The sequence below is a fragment of the Phascolarctos cinereus genome, unplaced genomic scaffold (assembly GCF_003287225.1).
Source record: "Phascolarctos cinereus isolate Bilbo 61053 unplaced genomic scaffold, phaCin_HiC Scaffold_9;HRSCAF=440, whole genome shotgun sequence".
NCBI classification, from domain to species: Eukaryota; Metazoa; Chordata; class Mammalia; order Diprotodontia; family Phascolarctidae; genus Phascolarctos; species Phascolarctos cinereus.
This window is the reverse complement of record NW_027556402.1, coordinates 90,516,703-90,540,701: the sequence shown is the minus strand read 5'-3', so window position 1 is coordinate 90,540,701 and position 23,999 is coordinate 90,516,703. Positions and strand designations below refer to the sequence as shown.

Sequence of the window (23,999 nt, the reverse complement as noted above, 5' to 3'; positions counted from 1 at the left end):
TCGGTAAAATATTATTAATAATAGAGTTGGACTCCTCCATCATTTGCAGAACTAATGAAGGATTAGGGTGGACAGCAGCCCAGGAAAATATTGGCCATAGTTTGTTTAGTTTATCATTTCTGCTCATTTTGGGAGCTGTCTTTTTCATTTTCAAAGCAATACTCTTCTTCATTATACATTTTGAATTTCATTTAAATGAAAAGTCTTCTTTGGGCAGTTTTATTATTTCAGTAGTTCAAGTCTCATGCTCCCTCTTACTTGAATTGGCATTCATATCTGCAGGCTAGTAGTGACGGAGGGAGCTGGGTGGGGGTGATGAGTGACATGTAAGGAGGAAGCTTATATGTAAAAAAATTCAGAGTCCTGGACCAGGGTTACATTGTATGTCCAGCATTCTGCTGGGTGGAAGCTTCTAGAAGCTGCCCTTGCTCAGTTCTGAATTAAATGTAATCTTGTTTTTTGACACATACCCTGAATATAATCTGATCCTAAAAACATTAGTTTGATATGACCAAGATATGGTAATGTATTTGGGTGGGAAATCATACGGAGAAAAATAAGATATCTTCCCCACACTTTAAGCTTGATATATAGTACAGTCAATTCTTTTTCTTCTTTTATAATTCATGAAAAACCAAATGAGCTACCTAAAATAATCCCTCAAATCACATATTTTGGAGGAACATGTCTTCTCCAGTACCTAATGCTTATTTTCTAAGGAATGAGATTATTCAGTATCATGAACCAATTGCCTTTCATGAGACTCTACTTGTAACTTTACCAGCTTTCACAGTGATCAATCAATCAATCAATCAATACATATTTATGAAGGACTCACTATGTACCAACATTGTGCTAAGGACTGGGGATAAAAAGAAAAATGAAAACAATCATTTCCTTTGAGACGCTTACATTCTTGAAGGCAAGACTATGTGAACAAAACTAGGTACACACATACTGTTCAGAGTTGATAGAAGGTAACAGGATGGGAAGGCATTAGCAGCTGGGGGGACTGGGAAAGACCCCCTAGAAGCTAGGTTTTCATGGAAAGAGAGAAGGAAAATCTCTGTAGACATAAGGGATTCCATGCAAAAGCATGAAGACAAGAAATGGAGTGCTATATGAGGAATAGAAAGTAGTAGGCCAGTATGGCTGGATTTTAGTAGGCATAAAGGGAATAACACGTAAGAAGACTGTAAGGATAGGAAAAGGCTAAACTATTAAATGCCTAAGAAAGGAATTTATATTTGATCCTGGAGATAACAGGGAACCAAAATAATCTATTGAGTGGAACACTGACCTGGTTAGTCTTACATTTTAGAAATATGAATTTGGCATCTGTTTGGAGGGTGGATTTGAGTGGGGAAGATTAGAAAGCTATCACAATAATCCAGTGAAGAGGTGTTAAAGGCCCAAATAAGAGAGGTAGCTATTTGAATGGAGAGAAAGGGACATATATGAGAAATCCAGATGTAGAAAGGACATGACTTAGTGAGTGGTTGGATTGATGAGTAAGTGAAGATTGGTGAATCTAGTGGTTTTAACAACTCAGTTCCACAGACATCACCCATCATTTTTGGCCCTGGAGGAGTGGTTACCAAACCCAGAGATGAAAAGAATGTGAAATCTGGGAAAAGGAATAAGCACTGACCAAGTAATAGACATAGGGTTCTATTTTCAACTTTGGGTTTATGAGGACATCGGCCAAACCCAGCCCACAGTGCCAAGAGAAGCAAGCACCTTGGCACTGAACCTTTGAGGAGGAGAATGGGTCTTCAAAATATATTATTTGCTTGTCCAACTGGTAGTCCACGCTTTCTGACACTTAAAAGATACTTATGCTGACAATGCTCTACCTTCCGGAGTGGTTTCAGTTTGGTCTCCATGATGAAGTCATACTTGCAGAGCTCACAGCAGCGGGTGTCTGAACTCTTGATCCACTGGTGCAGGCAGGCCTGGTGAACAAACCGGAGAGTTCCTGTGCAGCGACATGGAGTGATAAGGGGGCTCTCATCATCTCCCTCACAGTGACAGATCCTAAGGAGAACAGCAGCAAAAATTAGTGAGATGTCTTCCAAGGATCTTATGGAAATGGGAAGAGGGGAAGAAGGTGTTAGTTATTGTTTCAGTTTCAGTATTTAGTTTCTATCCATGCAATGTCTTAGAAATTCAGTCCAAGAAATTCAACAAACATAGATGCTGGGAGAGACAGAAACAAACATCGAAGTCACTGCCAGAAAGACATTATGTTGCATTATGATATTGAAAGCTAAGAATCAGAATTCTAAGTCATTTTATCCCAACTAGATTCTAGAATAAGATCTACCTATAATAGGGTATATTTAAAACAATCCATCAAATCCTAGTCTCTTCTCAGACTGGGAAGGGAAATATATCCTTCTTAACTGTAAATTTCAAGATTCCCAGCTAAGTCTCTCTTGCAGAGAAGTAAGTTCATGATAGATATGAACTCTGTTACATATTATCAACATGACTCAACCATTCTTCCTTCCTTCCTTCATTTTTTCCAAGCATGGTGGTGTATGCTCATAATTTCTGCTGTTGGGGAGGCTGGGTTGCTGCAGTATGACTAAAGTAAATCAGATATCTATGCTAAGTCTGGCACCAATATAGTGAGCTGTGGGGATGGGGATGGGATGGGGAAAAGGGCCATCAAATTGTTTAATGAGGGGGTAAATCAGTCCGAGTCCAAAATAAAGCAACTCAAAGAATTTATACACACACACACACACACACACACACACACACACACACATATATTTACATATTTATATATGTAAATATATACATCTAGACATACATACACATATATATGTAATATATATGGGCCAAGGGGTATGTGTGTGTACACATATACATATACATATATATATATATATATATACACACACACACACACATACATATATACATACATGTCCACACAAACATATCTATATACATTTGTATGTGTAAAATTTATCATCCTCTCTCTCTCTCCATCCAACTATCTATTTATATATCTGTCTGTTTATCTATGCTAGTTGTTTGAGAGAGGCAGATATGTTATAATCAAGAACTGTCCTCAGAATCAAGAAGACCTGTCTCTAACACATTAGATATATGACCCTGGACAATCATTTATAATTTCTAAGTGCCCTAGGCAATTTTCTAAGATTAAATTACAGAACAGGGTCAGAGAAGTTTCCTCCCCAGGAGTTACCCTGTACCAAAGAATTCACCAGACCATTTTTTTTGAAGTGTTGGTTGAAACTGAACTTAAACTTTAAAGTGTTTTATTTGCTGACTAGCATAAAAAATACCTTCACTCAAACACTCATGTGTAAATAAATCTCTTCTTATCACCACAACCCCTCTATAGTACTAGGTACTGAAAAGATCCAATCAATGGGAAATTATAGTCAGTGATATCCTCATGGGCAAGTTTGCATCTGGCTGATAAAACATTGGCCCTACGTACTGTTGTAGAGGATGTTTTCATGTGACTACTGCTTTGATTAATTTGAATGAGAACTTGAAAGTGACAGTAAGTAATTTACTAAATGTTACTCTACCAACCTGGAAGAGGTTGTATGTTTGAAAGTGCCTCCTATAGAGTAACTTAAGAAGAGAGAATATCTAGCCATTTGTGATTACAAAGATTTTCAAGCTAAAAAATAAAAAAGAAATTGTGGGGGTTTTTATCTGTTTTGGTGGATGAAGTGGCTGATGATGACAATTTAAATCAAACTCTTCAAAATTAATAAACACATAGAATCTGTGTACAGCAAACAGAAAAACCTGGGCTTTGGAAGTGTTATTTACCAGACTGACATATTTTCATAATTATGGTGATTTGGAGTTTTCTCACAAAGTATTTGCATTTTATCTTTGGTGAATAGAGTTGAGTTGGATCCCTGCCCTCCTCCCCCAACCCTGGGTTATAAATTCAAATCTTTGCCTTTAGTTCTTACAGTCTGACAGATATTAGATGAGCTCAGCATGGTTTTGACAAACGTATGGAAGGATGTCTAATGATGTCATTTTCCTCTATAAAGTCAAGAATATTTTTTTTAAAAATGACCTAAGTCATACTGATGGACCCATCAGAAGGTAGGAATGCCCTTGTGCTCCATTCTTTTAAAGTCTCAGTATAAAGAGAAGGGTGTTGTGTCAGTAATCCTCCTCAGAGGAAATGAAATGGAGCTCAAAGTGTCATCTGCAACCAGGCACAGGAATTGAAACCTAACTCCCCCAACCTCAAAATAAAGAAGTGTGACCGCAGGAGGCTTGTCTTTTGCCTCCCAGTTCCCAAGGAAAATGAAATAATTCAGAAATATAATTCTGGAACCAGCTGTGTCCTTTCACACTGGACTCCAAACCAACTAAGAACCACAAATTCTGCCCCAGAGATATCTCAAAGAATCTCAGACACAATGTTATGTTTTTGTTTTCCGGAAGGTGAGCACAAAAATAAGGATCTTTTCGGGGGGAGACAATTGGCCAACATGGTGAGAGTGAAATCTAGTAGCATTTGCATTATTATTAACACTGTGCCTCTAACTATGACCATACAGAACATTCTACTGTCATTCACTTTGGTTTCTGATGGAAAACAGTCTGTGAAATGGCATCAAGGAATAATGCTGCTTCCACTGGTTATATGAATTAACCAGGAAGCTACCAAATTCTTTCCCAACACTTAAAAAAAATATGAGGTTCCTGCTCTCCACATTCTTGGTCCCTACAGATCCTGGTTTCCAAGCTTAAACAATACACCAGAGCTGTATTTCACAAACGAAGGTAATTTAAAAATATCTCTAAAATAATGGGAAATAATCATTCAAATAAATCACCAAGGCTTCTGCAGACTCTGAAATTGAAGGAAAGGTTAAAAAGAAATGAAATGAAAATGAGAGTATATCACGACCACCTCCTCAACTGTTTCCATCAACAATCGAACAATACTCTAGCAGCATTGGTTCTGGTGGGAAACCTCTACAAGCTAAAAGACTTCATTATTTTCTGTATTCATTTGAGGGTTGGGGAATAGGAGGGAGGAAAACACATGGAGTTAGAGAGGCCCCTTAAAAAGTAACATAATTTACTATCTTTGTGACCCTGGGCAAGTCACTTAACCCTGATTGCCTTGCCAAAAAAAAAAAAGTGACATAAGAACAACTTACATTTCTATATCCCTTTTAGATCTGCAAAAGACTTTCACAGAATCTGAAATTTAGAACTGGAAGGAACTTCAGGGATTATCCAGCCCAACGTCCTCATATTACATGTGAGAAAATAAAGGAAGGCCCCAGAGAGAAGTAATTTGTTAGAAGTCACCCTGGTAGTAAGTGCCAGAGGCAGGATTTGAACCCAACTTTGATAAATCTAAAGCCAGCATCTTTACTACTGTACCCATCTCCTGCTTTTTTTGTTCAGTAATTTCAGTTGTGTCCGACTTTTCATGGCCCCATTTGGGGGTTTTCATGGCAAAGATACTGAAATGTTTTGCTTTTTCCTTTTCCAGCTTGTTTTACAGATGAGGAACTGAGGCAAACAGGGTTAAGTGACTTGCCCACGGTCACACAGCTAGTAAATGTCTGAGGCCAGATTTGAATTCAGGAAGATGAGTCTTCTTGACTCCTGGCATGGCATTCTATGCACTGTACCACCTAGTTGCCCCTCTCTCTGCTTTACAGGTGAGAAGACTGAGACTCAGAGAGGTTTGGTGACTCACCACATTGGACACCCACAAATGTCAGATTCAGGATTCAAACCTAATCCCTGCCAGCATCAAATCCAATGCAGTTCCACTGCTTTATATACCAAATGCTTTGAAGCTGTTGCAAAGAATTCCTAGTATTATCTTTATATCAGCTTTTTTTTTTAAAGGAATTCATAACTTGTCTTTAAACAAAACATTAGCTGATTCAACTTAGCAAGTTCAAATGTTCAGAGGACATTTAGAGACTGAAGAGACGTCAGAGGTTATCTACTCTACCTTTCCACTTAGTTTACAGTAGAAGAAACTGAGGTGTGTATGTGTGGGTAGGGGCAAGTGAATTCTTCAAGGTCATATAGGTAATAAGTGTCAGAGTAGAGTTTCAAGTCCTCGAGCCCTGGTCCTTGGACTCCAGAGACAGGGCTTTTTCTATTTTATTAACCAGATTGTTGACCTCATTCTCTCAGATACCCCTTCTTTATAAGTTAAAAAAAATTTTTTTTCATTTCAGCAAAAAATTACAGAAAATATCAGCAGCAATATTTTCTTTTTAAAATTAAAGCCATTTGCTATTGGGAAAATCAAAAGATTGTTCATTTTTGTTCCCATTGCACCAAAATCCATTTTGACAGGTTCTTGCATATTAAGCACTTGTGAAGCCATCCAACTCAATTAGAGCCCCAAGAGTCCTATTCAAACTTTGTTGGAATTGTTCTCAGTGGTCTTAAGAGCTGAAATATCAGCCTCAAAAATCCACTGGAACTAAACTGAAAGTAGTAGCATCATTAAGGAAGAAGAAAACCACCGAACCAACTGTTTCACAGGACTCTGGCTAAATAATAAATTACAATACTGTAATGAGAACATAAATGTCTCTTCACCTTAACCCCAAGCAGAGGAACTACTGGAAAGAAATTATACTGTAAGTAATGTAAAAATATGTTGTTAAATTTGGATACATTTCTGAGAAGGCCTACATTTCCTTAAAAGAACGTGGAAACTAATTTTGTAAGAATCTGAGTCAGGAATGAAATATGCAAAGGCCAGAGTCCCCAGCAAATGAATTGAAGCAGTGAGTAGTAACATATTTCTTGGATTTGAAGAAAGATGCCCAGAACATCTTCATCATCCATGACTGGATTTTACTTTTGGGTCCCTGGAAGGATTGCGTGACCCAAGTGCAACTTTGGTGTTGGCATGGCTCAGTATTCCCACCCAAAACTCAAAAGCTGTGGCTGGATAAGGTAGCTGCTTATACATTAGAAGTATGAGTTTTAAGGTAATAAAGGTTTGGGAGTAGAGATGCAGCCTAGTATAGGAAAGATTGGATAGAGAAAGGGTCACAAGAAGTGAGTTCTATTTCTGATTGCAATTAATATGACCCAACACGTCATTTAATTTCTTTCTTGAATTTCACATTCCCCATCTATCTGTAAAATGAGCACAATGCTTATATGACCAAAGACAACTCACTTCATGTCTCTGGGTCTCAGTTTCCTCATGTGTAAAATAAAGGAGGTTGGACTCAATGATCCAGCTCGTCTCTGTGATCCTGCCAGCTCAATCCACCTAAGATTCTATGTGTGACTAAAGTAAAATAAATGTTTTTAAAACAAACATCCTATAATTTAAACACCCAAATGGATGTTTCTCCTGTCCCCACAGTCATCTTGGGAAGCTATTATACATTATTCAGTCTTGCTCTTGCCCAAAACATTCTTAAAAGTTCTTTTCTGGAATAGCGTAATATTCTTAGAGGTAGAAGGGAATTTAGCAGTCATATATTATTCCAATCCATCCTTTTACAAACTTCTCTGTCAGTCATTTAAAGCCCTTAGCTGTCTGGCTCTGAATGCACATTATTCCCTCTCATGCATGCTATGTCCCATCAAGACAGGTCTATTTACAGTTTACTGTACATAATATTCCAAAGAAATGCCTTTGCATAGGCTGAGCCCCAGGCCTGGAATCTCCTCCCTCATTGCCTCTGCCTCAGAGAATTCTCAGCTTCCTCCCATTCACATATCACTTTTTTTTTTAATAGGCAATTGGGGTTAAGTGACTTGCCCAGGGTCACACAGCTAGTAAGTGCCAAGTGTTTGGTCTGAGGTGAAATTTGAACTCAGGTCCTCCTGACTTCAGGGCTGGTGCTCTATCCACTGTTCCACCTAGCTGTCCCAAGATACCACTTATTAAGGGAGACCTTTCTTGATCCCTCCAGTTATTAATGTCCACTGTAACACTTTGTGTGTGTGTGTGTGTGTGTGTGTGTGTGTTTGTGTGTCTGTCTGTCTTGCCAGCTAGATATGAAGACAACTCTCATAAAGCTTCTTCAAAAAGATCTCTGAGCAAGTATGGACAAATTGAAATAAATCTCCTTTCCCACTTCCATTCTAGTGAAAGGAAGCACTGACTTAGCTGTGTCATATCACATAGGATTTTTTTTTTGTTAAAGGCTCATTTCCAAAAAAAGAAGAAAATGACCCACACGCGCAAAAAAATATTCAAAGCAACCAAATTTTCATATTGTTTGTTGCTATTGTTTAGTGGTGTCTGATTTTTCATGAGGAACTGAGGCCAACGGTGAAGTGACTTGTCAAGGGTCACACAACTAGTAAGTGCCTGAGGTGGGATTTGAACTCAGGAAGATAAATATTTCTGACTGTAGGCCTGCCACCCTATCAACTGTGCCACCCCTCTGCCTCCCTTTTCATAGTAGCAAAATAAAAATTAGAAACTCAAGGGGATCCTCACCTCTTAGAAAATGGGGAAACAAATCATGGTATTTGACTGGTGTGAGATTATTGCACCATAAGAAATTACAATATGGGGGCAGCTAGGTGGCACAGTGGCCCTTAAGTCAGAAGGACCTGAGTTCAAATGTGACCCAGACCAAATATTTGACACTTACTAGCTGTGTGACTCTGGACAAGTCACTTAACCCCAATTGCCTAAAAAAAAAAAATATGTTCAATTTTGGTGGAAACTGGGAAGATCTCTCTGAACTGATACGGAATGAAGTGAGTAGAACTAGGAGAACAATATATACAATGACAATTACATTATAAATAAAAAATAACTTTGAAAGATATTGGAACTTGAGAGGGATTCTGGGAAGATGGTGGAATAGGTCAGAAATTTCCAGGCTCTCCAGATTTCCTCCATAAACAGAGAAAATCACCATGAAATGAATGTAGAGCAGCAATAATAAAAACAAAGATAACTTGAGAGGACCTCAGAAAAGACAGATCTGGCCTAAGCGAAGTGTGGACACCTCCAGACCTATTCACTGGGTCAACAAACACTGGGGCCTAGAGCAATACAGTCAGGAAGCAGAGTAGGCCTCATGAACTTTCACCTCATAGCATCAGGAACTTTTACCTTATAAATTTTCACCTCATGGGATCAAGAACTTTTACATTATGAACTTTCACCTCATGGCATCAGGAACTTTCACCTCACGAACTCTCACCTCACTAACTTTCATCTAAATAACAGGAGATGCAGAGTGAGGGAAGACTGAAGGACACTGTTTCCAGAAGCCAGGCCTAGTGATGCTGATCAGACAAGCATGGCTGGAGCCCTAACTGTGGCTTAGGAGACGAAGGACTCTCTGAGGTTGAGTCCTCTGACAGAATTCAGAAAACAACAGTAAATGAGGACCTGAGGCCTAGGCTGACATTATCCACAACTCGAGATTAAAACTTGATAATAATTATAATAATAAGCTGCTAAGAATTTATTCTTAAATAAGACAAAAATGAAAATAAGTAAACAAAGGAAAAAGAATTCGACCATATATAATTACTATGATCTGAGTTCATATTTAGAAGAAGACAGTGAGGTAAAAAAAGCCACTCCTAGCCCAGAGAGTAACGTCAAATGGTCACAAGCCCAAAAAGAGATCCTGGAAGAAGTTAAAAAAGGAATTAAAGAATAAAATAAGAGAGGTGGAGGAAAAATTAGGAAAAAAAATAAAATCAATTCAAGAGAATTATGAAAAGAAACTTAACCAATTGGAAAAAGAAGTCCAAAGTCTTAAGGAAGAAAATAACTCCTTGAAAACTAGAATTGGGCAAAAAGAATTGAATGACATTTTAAGACAACAAAAAATAATAAAACTAGAAAAAACAGTAGATCATCTGAAAGATCTCATTAGAAAAACAACTCATCTGGAGAACTCTCATCGATGGAACGATAAGCCGTGACTCCGGAGGAGTGAAAAGGAAGCACTCTACCTCCTGCCAGAAAGGTGAAGGCTTAAAAAGTGAAAGGAGACATGGATTTTAGGACATGGCCAATTTGGGGATTTGTTTTGTTTGACTGTGCATATTTGTTATGAGGTTCTTAATCTTTTTCTGTTGTTTTTCTTATTGTTCAGTAAGGGGAGAGGGAAAGTATTTCTTAATTAAAAAAAAATTTGAAGACTCATCTCATTATAGTGAGACTTTGTGTATTAAAAGAACTACCGTGCCAAAGCTACTAGTTCTAGTAATATGCAATATAGAGGTGTTTTTATGCCTTTATATTTAAACCCCTCCTTTTAAAAAAAAAGTTTCTCTAGAAATATAAGGAAATAACATTTCTTTTAAAATTCTTGCTAAAATCCTTGGAAAAGTGGGTGATAAGGTATTATGGAAATGGACTAAAGAGTCCAATCCTACAGTCTATGGCTTTTCCACTCTCACCCTAAAGTGATTAGGGCTCACACCCATCCTTCTTGGAAAAATAATAAAGACACTGAAAGAAGGGAGGAGACCACTGTGTTTAACTCCAGCAATGAGTCAATGAACACACTTGGAGGAATGGGATAGTGCCTAGGTTGCTCAATTCTGGAATGTTAAAAACCAGGCAGTTATTTAAGATATCTTTTCCCTGTTCAAGATTCCTATAAATGTTACCTGAGATCTTGGGAGTTTCATGTCAGAGGGCATGAGGGACTATGCTAGTTTGGATGTCTCTTCAAAGAAGAAATGAGTTGGATAGAGATTAATGTTAAATTCAATAAAATTATTTCTGGCAGACTAGGAGGGAATAAGCATTTATGTAACACCTACTATGTGTCAGGCACCATGCTAAGCACTTTACAAATACTATCTCATTTGATCCTAGTGACAAACTTGTGAGATAGATACTGTTACCCCCATTTTACAACTGAGGAAGCAGGAAGAGCTTATGTGATTTGCCCAGGGTTACACAGCTAGTAAGTGTCTGAGGCTGAATTTGAACTTGGTTCTTCCCGACTCCAGGCCCAGCACTCTATCCTCTGTCCCTAAATGCTGAGTACTGTATTGCTATTAGTATATATATCTATATCTATATCTATATATATCTTATCCTTTAAAAACTCTATTGACTGCTATTTTGTGTTTTATTCTTTTGCTCCTGTTATTTGTTCAGTAAAATTTTAAGGGTCTGCAAGATACACAACTCTATATAAGATATATATGAAAATCCCCATCCCTCAAGAACTTAGCAATTTAATAGAAGATCTACCCATATATATATCACTATTCCATAAGGTAGTATAAAATATATACACTAAGATTGGGAAAGAGAATTCTCTAGAAGTTTAGAAGAAACAGAGGTCACTTCCAGCTTGGGTGATTAGGATTGGAGATAGCACTTTAATTGAAGGATTAGCAGGATTTCTACAAGGAGAGATGGGAGCAGGGGTATTCTGGAGAGGGAGAATGTTACAAAAGTGGGAAAAGGTAGATTGGAAGTTCCATTTGACCAAAGACAAGTATCTGTGCAGGGAAGGAGTAGTGGGGGATATATTCCTGGAAAGGAAAGGTATGAGTCGATTTGTGGAGAGCTTTAAATAGAAGGCTAAGGAAATTTGAGCTTTGTAATTTGTGTATCATTAACAGTTTTTTTGATCAGAAGAGTGGTTGACATAGTCAAAGCAGTGCAGTAATCTGGTGTCAGTGTGAATGACAAATAGGAGGGGAAAATCTTAATTAGGAAAACCTAATTAAGGGAGTACACGACATACTGTGAACTAAGTAATAGTATTGGGAATGGAAAGGAAAACGCTGATAAGAAAGACATGATAAAAGAAGAATCCATAATGGTCAGAACCTAAGAATACCAGAGTTGGAAAAGGAACCTCTCAGGGTTTGAACAGTCCAAAACAGGAACACCATCAAGAATGTTCCTAATAGGGGCAGCTAGGTGGCGCAGTGGGTAGAGCACTGGCCCTGGAGTCAAGAGGACCTGAGTTCAAATCCAGCCTCAGACCAAACACTTGACCCGTACCACCTGTGTGACCTTGGGCAAGTCACTTAACCCCGATTGCCTCACTGAAAAAAGAAAAAAAAAAGAATGTTCCTAATAAGTACTCACATAGCTTCCACTTGAAGACCTAGAGTGTAGGGAAGTGATAAATCTTCCAAGGCAGCTGATTTTATTTTGGGGCAGCTCTAATTAATAGGAAACTTTTCCTTACAATGAACCCAAATCTAGCTCCCTTTAAATTTCTATAGAATGGTTCATGTCTTGATCTGCTACATAACTGCCTAACAAATAGTTCAAGACAACGAGCACGGACCTCTACAGCCTTCTCTTCTTCAGGCTAAGTGTTCCCAGTTCCTTTTGCCAATTTTCTAATACTATGATGTTAACTGCTTTCACCATCCTGGTCATTCCTGGCTGGATGCTTTCCAGCTTGACATTGTCTCTCTCAGAATTAAAAAAAGAATCATAGAATCTCACATTTGTAAAGGACATCCTAAGTCATCCATCCCAAACACTACCTGAACAAGAATCGACAACAGGTGGTGATCTAGCTTCTACGTGAAGCACTTCAGTAAGGAAGGCTCCACTACCTCCCAAGGCAGCCTCAGGCTGTTAGCTTTTTAATGCTCCTAAGATTGCATTTTGTATATTAAACTACTGACTCGTGATTAGTGTACAGTTTACTAAAACACTCAAATCTTTTCTAAGGCAACTGAAGCCTAGCTATGCCTGCCCCATTTTGTATTTATAAAGTTGATTTTCTGAACAAGAATGAGACTTTATATTTATCCCTAATTCATTTCATTAGACTTGTAAATACCAAGTTCTTTTGGGATCCTGACCTTGCCATTCCATTTATCCCTTTCAACTTTGTATTATCTGCAAATTTTATAACTACCTATTTCATTTATCTGAAGTCATTGGTAAAAAATAAATAAATAAACTGTAAAAGGTCAAACACAGGTCTCTGGGCACTCCACTAGAGACATCTTTGCAAGTTATTAATAATTAACCTTTGTGTTTAGCTATTCAATCAGTTTCATGTGCATGTAACTATTACCATCTGACCCAAACCTCTTTATTTTTTTTCATAAGAATAGCATGAGACTTGTTAAATGTTCTGCTAAAATCTACTTAAGCTATATTTACAGCATTTCCCTAATCCACTAGTCTACTAGCCATGTCAAAAAAGGAAATAAGTTTAACGTGTCAGGACCTGTTTTTCATGAAGCCATGCTTGTTTTTTTTGTAACAGCTTCTTTTTGTATGTTCAGTAACTACTCTTTTAATGGTAATTCTAGAATTTTGTCAGAAATTGAATTTGAGCTCACTGGTCTATAAAATGCATTCCCTATTATCTTCTTTTCTCCTGTTCTGCAGTAGCTCTCTTATACTGAACATCATGCCCTGAGATGGTCATATCATAACAGTATATCATAGCATAATTTTCCCTTGTTTTAGACACTGTTTTCTTATTGTGGCTTAAGATGGCATTAGCCCTGGCACACCAGAATACTGATTCATATCAACTGTGTAGCCCATTCTTACTCCTAGCCATTTTTCATATGAATTGTTTCCTGGAATATAATTTAGATCCTATATTTGTCCAGTTGATTTTTTTTTAAACTTAAGTGTAGGGCTTGGTGTCTATCCATATCTTAAAAAAATCATTTCATTATCTCCTTCCCATTCTCCCAGCTTACTGAGGTTTTTGAATTCCAATTATATGTACACACACACACACACACACACACACACGTTCTAATGAATTTGAACAAAATTCCAAAGCTAATAAGCATCGAACATAGGATTTGAACTCAATTCTTCCTGACTTCAACTCTACTGCTCTACTCACTATACTCTCCCTGCTTTCATCACAATGTCCACAAATTTATATCATCTATGCCATTTTCTAAGTCACTGATAAAAATGATGAAGAGAAAAGGATTTGACAGTATCCTATGGCATTCCACTAGACATATCCTTCTAGACTAAAATCAATTTATTAGCCACTGTTCTTTGAATCTAGTCATTAAGTCAATTCTGAATCTATCCAATTGTATTTACATTGACCTCTTGTCTATCCTCTTTGCGCACAAGGATATCATGAGATGCCCTGCTCTAAGGTTCACTATTCCTCTAATAAACCAGAGGTTTTTTAGATTGCTTTAAACTGTATAAAATTATAACCTTATTTTTCAAAAAAGGAACTGTATTTCCCAAATGATGAATACTAACAGGATATGAAAAGACAATTCTCAAAGAAAGTAATTCAAGAAATAAACAGCCATAAGAAGAGATGATCCCAAATCACTACTAATTAGAGAAATGCAAATTAAAGCAACACTAAAGTTCTACTTCACACCCATAATATTGGCACGGGTGACAACAACAGAAAATGAAAAATGTCCATTTCTAGAATGGTCCAGCCATTCTAGAAAACAAGTTGGAACCATGTAGCCAAAGTCACTAAACTGTACTTACTGTTTCACACAGCTATACTACCATTAGGTCTTTATCCCAAAAAGATCAAAGGAAGAGACAAAGCATCCATATGTACAAAAATTTTATAGTTGCTCTCTTTGTAAGAGAGAGATGGAAGAGATGGGTGCCCATTAGGTGGAGAATGACGGAATAAATTATGGTATGTGAATATAATAGAATACCATTGTGCCATTAGAAATAATGAAAGTAATAGTGTTTCCCTTTTCAGAAAAATCTAGGAAGACTTGAATGAACTGATGCAGAGTGATGTAAATAGAAGCAGTTGAACAACATATAAAGCAGCAACAATATTGTAAAGACAAACAACTTTGAAAGATTTAAGAGCTCTGCTCAATGCAATGACGAGCCACAGTTCCAGAGGAACAATGCTGAAGTATACTGTCCACTTGCTGTAAGAGAGGCAGTAAATTCAAGATGCAAAATGAAACATACATTTTTGGACATGGACAAAGTGGGAATTTGTATTGTTTGACTAAGAATACTTCTTCAAGGGTTTTGTTTGTAATTTTTAAATTGGGGTGGGGAAGGAAAATAGATTCTTGATAATAAAAATATTAAATTAAATTAAATTAAAGCTTTAAAAGGCATATTACTGATAGAATATGGGGTTCTAAGGAAATGGAGGCATCAAAGATAATTCCAAAATTTTGAACCTGAGTGATTGGGACAATGGAGACCTTAGGAGAAATACTGAAGTCATTAAGAAAATGTAGGGCTAGAGAAAATAAAGGATGGGGAATGATCCATTATTGCATTATTTTTATACTCTTGTTGAAAACACAGCTATTATAATCACATCGTACACAACTCAGCCCCAACCTTTCTTTCAAACTACATTAGTAATGAACACAATTTATGAATACTAATAACATTTTCATATCTAGAATAAGTAAACAGTTTGACCTTAATAAGTGCCTTATAATTACTCTTTAATGTTTTCCCTATATTTCTTCTGGATATGACTTTGAGTGACTATGTCATTTTGACTATTATAAATATACAAATTAAAAAATAAAAGCAATATGAAGAAAAACAAAATACAAGTATTTTCATGCTCTTGTAGTTTTAAAAACTGTTAAGTCTGAGATGCCAGCAGGTCATCAAGGTAGAAATATTTGTCAGAAACTTAGAAACACATGACTGTACCTCATAAAAGGGGATGCTGTTAGAGATATGGCTGGAAACTTCAGCAAACTTACCAGGTACCTACCTATTTCATCAATGCAAAGCAGTATGTGAAGTAATGAGGCAGCTAGTGGTACAATGGATAGAGAGCTCTGTCTGGGGTCAGGAAGATGCAAGCTCAAATTCAGCCTTAGATGCTTACTAGCTGTGTGACCTTTAGCAAGTCACTTAACCTCTATTTGCCTCAGTTTCCTCATCTGTAAAAAGGGGATAATAACAGCTTCTACCTTCCAAGGTCATTGTGAGGATCAAATGAGGTATTATAAAGCATTTAGCCCAGGGCCTAGGAAATAGTAAGCATTATACAAATAGCTATTAGCTAGTAGAAAACTACTATTGAATGGTTTTGGCACAATCTAATGGGGGATACAATATGAAACAACTATAATATAAAATAGTAAACAGGAGGTGGTTAATAGATGTGTACACTAAGAGCATTGGCAGGTGTAAGACTTCAAAAAAGAGATAGTATTTGAGCTGGGTTTTAAGAGATAGGCTGATTTTTGACAGACAGGGATGATAGGGGAAGAGTGGAATTATTAAAGTTATAGAAAAAGCTAAGGACATGAAGGATGACAAGCAGTGTCATTTAGCAAAAACCCTAGCACTCATAATGGGGTAGAGTACAAGATGAGGGTGAGGGGAGAATGCAGGTCTTGAAAGTTATCCAGAGATAACTTTGTACAAATAAAAAGAGAAAGATATCCATAGATAAAGCCCAAGGAGTTGATAAGACAAATCAATAAACATTTATTAAGCACTTAGTATGTGTCAGGAACAGTGCTGGAGATACAAAGATAAATGAAACATGCATAACAAACTGGAAGCTTAGTGTAGTTGATTGAGTGGCTTCAGAACCAGAAAGACCTGCATTCAAGTCTTGCCTCTGACATATACATACTGCGGGACTGTGGGTAAGGCACTTAACTCTCCTTGCTCTAGTCCAGTAATTCTCAAATATTTTGGCCTGTTGACACCTTTTCACTCTTCAAAATCATTAAGGACCCCCAAAAGCTTAATTTTTTTATATCTATTGTATTCAAAATGAAAAGTGATGGTTTTAAAAATATTTACTTATTAATTAAAAAACAATATTAAATCCATCATATGTTAACATAAATAATATAGTTTAATGAAAGTAACTATATTTTTAAAAACAAAAAAATGAGAAGAGATACTTTGTTTTATATATATGCAAATTCTTTAACGTGACTTAATAGAAGAGAGTGGGACTATCATATCTGCTTCTGGATTCAGTCTGTTGTTTTGGTTGAATTATATGAAGAAAATCTGGTCTCATTCAGGTATATGGTTGGAAAAGGGAGGAGTATTTTAATAGGAATATGATATCTAAGTATTATTATGAAAACAGTTTTGACTTCACTTCACAGACCCCCTGAAAGATTGTAGGGGCCCCCAGGGATGCTTGACTGAATTTCTCACTCAGGAGCTCCTTATGCCAGTGAAATCACAAATCCAGTCTTTATCTACTATACAGAAGAGTTACAAGGTAAGACCTCATTAGACTGAGCTCCCTGAGAAGAACTCACGGGAGAAAATACAGAAGAGCAATTTAAAACTGTAGCAGCAAAACCTCAAGAACAGGGACTGTCTTCTGCCTTTCTATCTCTAGTGCTTAGTGCAGTGACTAGCACAAAGTAGGAGGTACTCAATAAATGTTTATTGATGGACTGATTAGGAAGGAAAAACAATTCCTTGCAGGAGGAGGGGGGGAATCAAGAAAGAGTTCATGCAGAAGATGGCACTTGACTTGAGTCTTGAAGGATACCAGAGATTCTAGGAAGCAGACATGAGGAAGGAGAACATTTCACAGAGGAGAGATGGACAGTCAGTAAAAAGACTTGGAGATGCAAAATACCAATTGTCTAGAACAATTAGTTCCATGTGGTTAGAGTCCAGAAAGCTGGAGAGATGAAGAAATACAGTACATACTAGGGTTAGCAACATAAGATTGGGCCAGGTTATGAAGAACTTTAAATGCTAAAGAGAGGTGTTTATGTTTGATTCTAGACATAATAGGCAGATACTCAAATTTATTGAATAGTGGAGTAAGGGGGAGGGTTGACATGATCAGACCTGTATTTTAGGAATAGTGCTTTGGTGGCTATGTGGAAGATAGATTGGGGTGGGAAAAGACTAGAAACAGGGAGACCAATTATTTGGCTGCTGCAATCATCCAGGTGAGAAGTAAGGAGAGTCTGAAGGGGGGGGATTAGAAAAAAAAAGGGATGTGTGTGGAGGTAGAAATAACAAGATTTGGCAGAGAGACAATATCAACAGAGACAAAACCTTTGGGAATACTTATACTGAGGGTGTGGGAGAAAGAGGAGATAGTAGCAAGCAGCATGATATACGAGAGTGGGGCGAAAGAGCCAAGGGCCAAATCTCACTTGTTTAGGCGTGTTTATTACATTTTAAAATGCAAGAAAACGTTATTTCAAAATGTAAAAATATTCTTAAGTGTCAGGCTGTACAAAAACAAGTGGCTGGCTGGATGACTGGCCAGAGTTTACTGACCCTTGCAAAGTATATGGAACACTGGAATTGGAGTCAGGAAGACCCTCACTTCAACTCCTGTTTCAAACATTTACTAGCTGTGTAACTTCAGGGCAAGTAAGTTAACTTCTCTGGGCCCCAGATTACTGATATGTAAAATGTAGGATTGGACTCAATGTTCTCTAAGGCCCCTTCTGTCTTTCAGTATCTGATCTTGATGAAAATGGGTGGAGAGAGTTTCAAAGGGAAGTGGTCAACAATGTTTAATATGTAGAGCCTCAGTTCTCCAAGTGTGGTATGGAGAACTCTGGGAGTCCCCCAGGCCTTTCCAGGGGGTCTGTGGGGTCAAAACTATTTTCATAATAATATGAAAACTTAATATATAATATAGTAAATGTTGATAGATATGACCCAAAAAAAGGAAAACTCCTTGGAAGGGTCCTCAGTAATTTTTAAGAGTACAGAGGGATCCAGAAACCAAAGTTTGAGAACTACCTGTTATAGAAAGTTAAAGGAAGATGAGGCCTGAGAAATAGTTACTTTAAAGAATAAAATTTTAGTAGTTTAGGCATGGGGAATATGTGGAGAAACAACTAATGTGCACATCCTAAAATATTCATGGACCCACTTGGAGCTTGATGCAAACTGGTATACTACACCATCCTTGTATACTGTATCATTCAGATGTTAGCTCACTAATACTGGCACTCACCCTTCCTCCTGACAGTCTCTAAGCTACCTAAAAGGAGGTCAGGTATGCTGGGACAGGACCCTGACAAAATTAAATGACAAGGAACTTGACCTTTAGGTGCAGAGAAGGGGAACAGAGACCTCAGTGAAATTTTGAAATATGCTTTTGTGTTTTCTTACCATCTTTCCAGGTCTTATTCCTTCCCTCATTTTGAAATTCAGATCAAAGATCTAGAGCTAAAGGAAACCACAGAGCCTATCTAGTGCAACCTTAATCAATTATCCAGTCAATAAACATTTATTAAGCACCTATTATGTGCACGTATTTCAGATACACACATACACACATGTGCATAGGAGTAGAAAGCAGAATGAGATATGGTGGAGGGAAGGAAGGAACAAAACTACTGCTTTCTTCAGTGTTTAAAGAAAAGATCAGACAGCTATCTGGGGAAACTAGAGATACAAAGAAAGGCAAAAGGCAGTCCCTGCTCTCAAGGCACTTATAGTGTAATTCAGGAGAGAACATGCAAATAAGCTATACACAGAATAACCTGAAAATAATCAACAGAGGGAAGGCCCTGAATTAAGGGAAAATTGGAAAAGGCTTCCTGGAGAAGGTAGAATTTTAGGATAAGGAAGCCAGTGGAGCCAGGAGCCAGAGGAGGGAGGACATTCTAGTCATGGGGGACAGCCAGAGAAAATATCCAGATTTGGGAGATGGAGTGTCATTATGGAGGAAGAGCAAGGAGGCGAGTGCCATTGTGGGGTGTATGACATAAGAAGACTGCAAAGATTGGGTGAGGCAGGGAGAGGTCATGAATGGCTTTGAATACCAAAGGACTTTATATTTGAGCCTTGGGATGATGGAGAGCCACAAGTTTCTGAGTATAAATGGGGAAACTGAGACCTAGAAAGGCCAAATAATTTCCTGTAGGTCATATAGGTGAGTAGGCATCAGAGATGGGCTCCATCTTCAGCTCTGCAGCCAGTGCACATTCTATTGTGTCATGCTTTCTTCCTCTCACCTCCTTGAAGGTTCCCATTACTTCTCAGTTTCTTGCCTTGTTCTTCATAATGCTTGCCTACAGATACATCCATCTCAGATAAATGTAAAATTGAGGCAGCAGCTTAGCAGAAAAAAATTCCTGACTTTTAAGGTGCTTAGTGCCTTCGTACCACCAAGGTCTGTCTACCTTTCTGGCAGCCCTTGTTCTACCACCAAGCATCCTTCTCTAAAATGACCTCTTGTTCTTCTGCAACTCCCACCCCCATCTTAAAAATCCCATAGTGTTAGAGTGAGGAAGACAGTCTGATTAAATTCCAGAATCTCCACAGGATTGGAGGGAGTGGCATAGAGTTTTGGCTATAGTGTGGTGTTTTGATATAGGATCAGAACGCAGATTCCTGGTTACTACATTCAGGTGATACTTCACATTATGGAGAGTGATTATATATAGTTCAGGCAGGCAGGAGAAACATGGGTTCAAATTCCCCACCTCTCCCTGTAACTACCAGTCTCACCATTGACAACTCTGACCAAGCTTTCATTTCCCTTATCTGTAAAATGGGGATGATACTTATTGCACATATCTCACAAAGATTGAGAAGATCAAAAGGGATCAGATATATTCTACCATTGGGTAAACCTTAAAGAACCATTGGCACTGTGTATGTGTTTTAATGCATGTTTTCATATGCAGCTGATTTGATTTGTCTTCCATATCCCTACGTCATGCCCTCAAGAGTTTCTGTAGGGACACTTACTGTTTATTTTTATCAAAGGGAAATGTCACCTGTCATCTAAGCCTCCTAATGAGGTCTACAGTCAGCTTCCCCAGATAGCTCTCTGATCTTTTCTGTAAACACTTAAGAAAGCAGTACTTTTGTTCCTTCCTTCCCTCCACCATATCTCATTCTGCTTTCTACTCCTATGCACGTATTTCAGATACACACATACACACACATACACTCTCTCCACTCTCTCTCTCTCTCTCTCTCTCTCTCTCTCTCTCTCCTCCAGAATAAAACAAAATCAACCAACCAAGCCAACAAAAGATAAAACTAAAGAAAAAAATTCTACTCATTGGTTTGCAACTCATTTTGGAAACTCATAAAAAATGAGAGAGTGATTTTTGGTAAAAGTGGTCTTTTAAAGTCAAACTTTCTACTCTCTCCAAGTTTCACTTTAAAGGATAGTCCATTCTTCTCCCTCCCCTCTGAAGCCCTGATTCTGAGACACACTTCTCAGGTATTTCTCCAAGCAATGAGATGTTTAGAATTATTTTCCCAGAGGGCAATCGGTATTCCATTCCAAGTGTGAATGGTTGATATCTTCACCCTCCTTTTTTTTCCCCACCTTTAAAACTCACAAAACTGTAATTCTCAGAATTCTCAAGTAGTTAAGGAGAAATGTTCTTTTCTTGAGAATAGGGGGAAGGTGCCTTTCACTTACACCATAATAGTGTGTTTCATCAGTGTCCATAGTCCATTCTTAAAAGCAAAGGAAGAGAAAAGAACATTTGTGGTCCCTCCTCCCAACTCAACTTCCCACTCCCAGAACTTCATGAGGGTGTCGGGAGGAAATGAAGAAGAATGGCAGAAATTGAGTTAGGAGAAGCTTCTCCGAAGAATCCTCTGAAGATTTCTGGATTGATAAGAGGAACTCAGATGGCAAGAAGTGCCCATAATCCATGTGCTGTGGAAGCCCTTCACTAACAGGTTTTTCTGCCTCTGGATAGTAAAAGCTGGGTTTAGGGAGAAAGTGGGATCATGGAAATAGTTTGGTGTAAGGTGGGGAAGCATTTTGTCTTAAAATAAGATTGGGACAGCTTTCAGTGTCCCTTCCCCTTCCACTCCCTCCCACACAATTATCTTGACTTTCCAGGGGACTATAACAAGTTTAAGGGCTAATTCAGTGTTTTCTATCCATTAAGTTATTCTTTGAGCCTTTTGCATTTTCTGTGGTACAGGGAATGAACTGTTGTCTTATATATGATAGCTATATTGTACACTGAGTACCTTTTTTAGAAGATATTTTGTTCCCCACATTTTGAGAATACTCTATACATGAACCTAACTAAACCTTTTCTAAAAGAGTGAACCAGAATTTTACCCTAGGGTTGGGGCAAAACCAGCCATAGAATATCACCCAATGCATTGAAGATTCGTATTGCAATATAAATATGCAAAGACCATAAAATGACAGATAAGAGATTTAGAGCTACAAGACCATTGAGTGACCATTGAGTCTAGCACCATCTTACAGATGAGAAAACTGAAGTGCATAGAGCTTGAGTGACTTGTTCAGGGTCACATAAATTTTAAGTGTCTAAGGACCAGATCTGAACCTAGAATGAAATATATGCAAGTATGTAAAAGAGCCATCATTTCACCAAAGTAGAGAACACCCAGTGTGGGACCTTCTATTAATACAGATTACAATCTGTAACCTAAGGAGAAGTTGAAGGCTCACAGAGGTTAAGTGACTTGCCCAGGATTACATGACTCTGAAATACAATTCAGTAAACTGATTTCACAATTCCCTTAAATGGATTCAGACTTTCCATATTTGTTTATGTTTCGGGAAAATGTACCTATATTGAAAGTGAAAACTGCATAACCCTTTTCCATACAACATGTTTCATTTTTTTATTTGCATTTGAGGAACCACATGGGAGGTAAACCAATTTTATACCCTGAGCTGCACAATAAAGGAAGTCAAGCAAGCTGATGTGCAGAAAAAAGGAGAAGGAACTCAAATACCACCAGCAGAGAACCTGATAACAGCATTTCAGCTCATTCTTCATTAACAGCTTTTGACAAGAAACTTTTTTGAATTTGGAATTCTGTATCCAATTATAAAACATTAAAAATAAAGGGCTATATTAAACCTGATGCTTAAGATTAGCTTTACGGGACATAAAGTATAAAGTTATTCTAATTTAGGGTGTGACTTAAGATATGTCTTTTTCATGAAAAAAATAGAATTTTTTTTTAATTTTAGGCAGGAAAATAAAACCCATGACTTAAAAATAAAGCTTTACCCAGTGACTCACATACTTATACTGCATCTTTTATTTTGATTATTTCTTTTAAGTACCTCATGTGTTGCAATGTTAAGCATGGATGACTTTTTTTTAAAAGTTCTGTCATTTTCTGAAAGACACATGCTCAATTAGTGAGTCATAGATACATCATGACACCTTGAATTCAATTTCCCAAGAAGATTTGCCCTCAATGACTTGGTCATGATCCCAGACACCTGCAAGTGGTTAACTAGAAATGATTCAATTGCCAAGAAGGCCATCCAACAAAACCCTTGCTTCTGAATAGATTTGCTAGGGGCTGATGATGAGCCAATATTTAGTAGGGAGTATATTCCTGTTGCCAATATCTGTGGATGATGGAGTAGTATCTGAACATAGTACAGAGAAAGATAATGAATAATCTTAGCTGTGTAACATAAATTTACAAGATATGGCTGGAAAAAAGGGAAAAATCAGTCCATTTTACAATTCATGGGCATTGCAGTTCTAAGAGCTTACACTGCTTTTAATGTTTTCAGAAGAAATGTTTAGCACCCAGCGCCTGCCTCTTTCGAGAGGCTGGTTTGGCTCCAAGTCAGATCCAGGAATTTAAATTCAGTCAGATTCTGAGAGGACCAAAGGGACTGTCCTAATTTGTAGACCTTGTAGTCTAGTCCAAAGTTGTACCTAAGAATTTTTTTACATAGGGTAAAAATAGTTGGGGGAAGGGAAATAGCAGCACAGTATCCTGTAGGGTTGAAGGATAGTCTGACTCCATTTGCAATCACACTGGGAGTTGGAAAGGTGCTGCCTCATCCACTAGAAAGCCTGATTGGCACACCTACAGGGTTTGGAGATGAAGGTTGGTTCTAGGAGAGGGCTACAATGATGGTCAGATCCTAATGGCAGCTGGGAGGATTGGCCATGCTATACATTGTGACATAAGGTAGCAGAGATGAAATGTGGGGTCCAATGGGGTCACATCAGGAAGAGAGTACGCTGCTTTCCTGTCCCCAGGATGTTAGCCTCTTGGGCTAGCTCTGTGCTAGTGGTGACTCTGGTTTAGCTTAGTTCCAGATTGGCTTCATGTGAAAGATTCCTTTTATGCCAAT

At 37.8% G+C, this 23,999-nt stretch overlaps 1 protein-coding gene across 1 annotated transcript in view; it reads right to left on the bottom strand.

The window, feature by feature from the left end:
• The window catches only part of MARCHF1 (membrane associated ring-CH-type finger 1), a 478,951-nt gene that overhangs the window by 74,260 nt on the left and 380,692 nt on the right, over positions 1-23,999 (bottom strand). Inside the window, 1 exon segment of the mRNA XM_078149031.1 lies at positions 1,857-2,037. Within this exon segment, the coding sequence (XP_078005157.1) occupies positions 1,857-2,037 (181 nt within the window).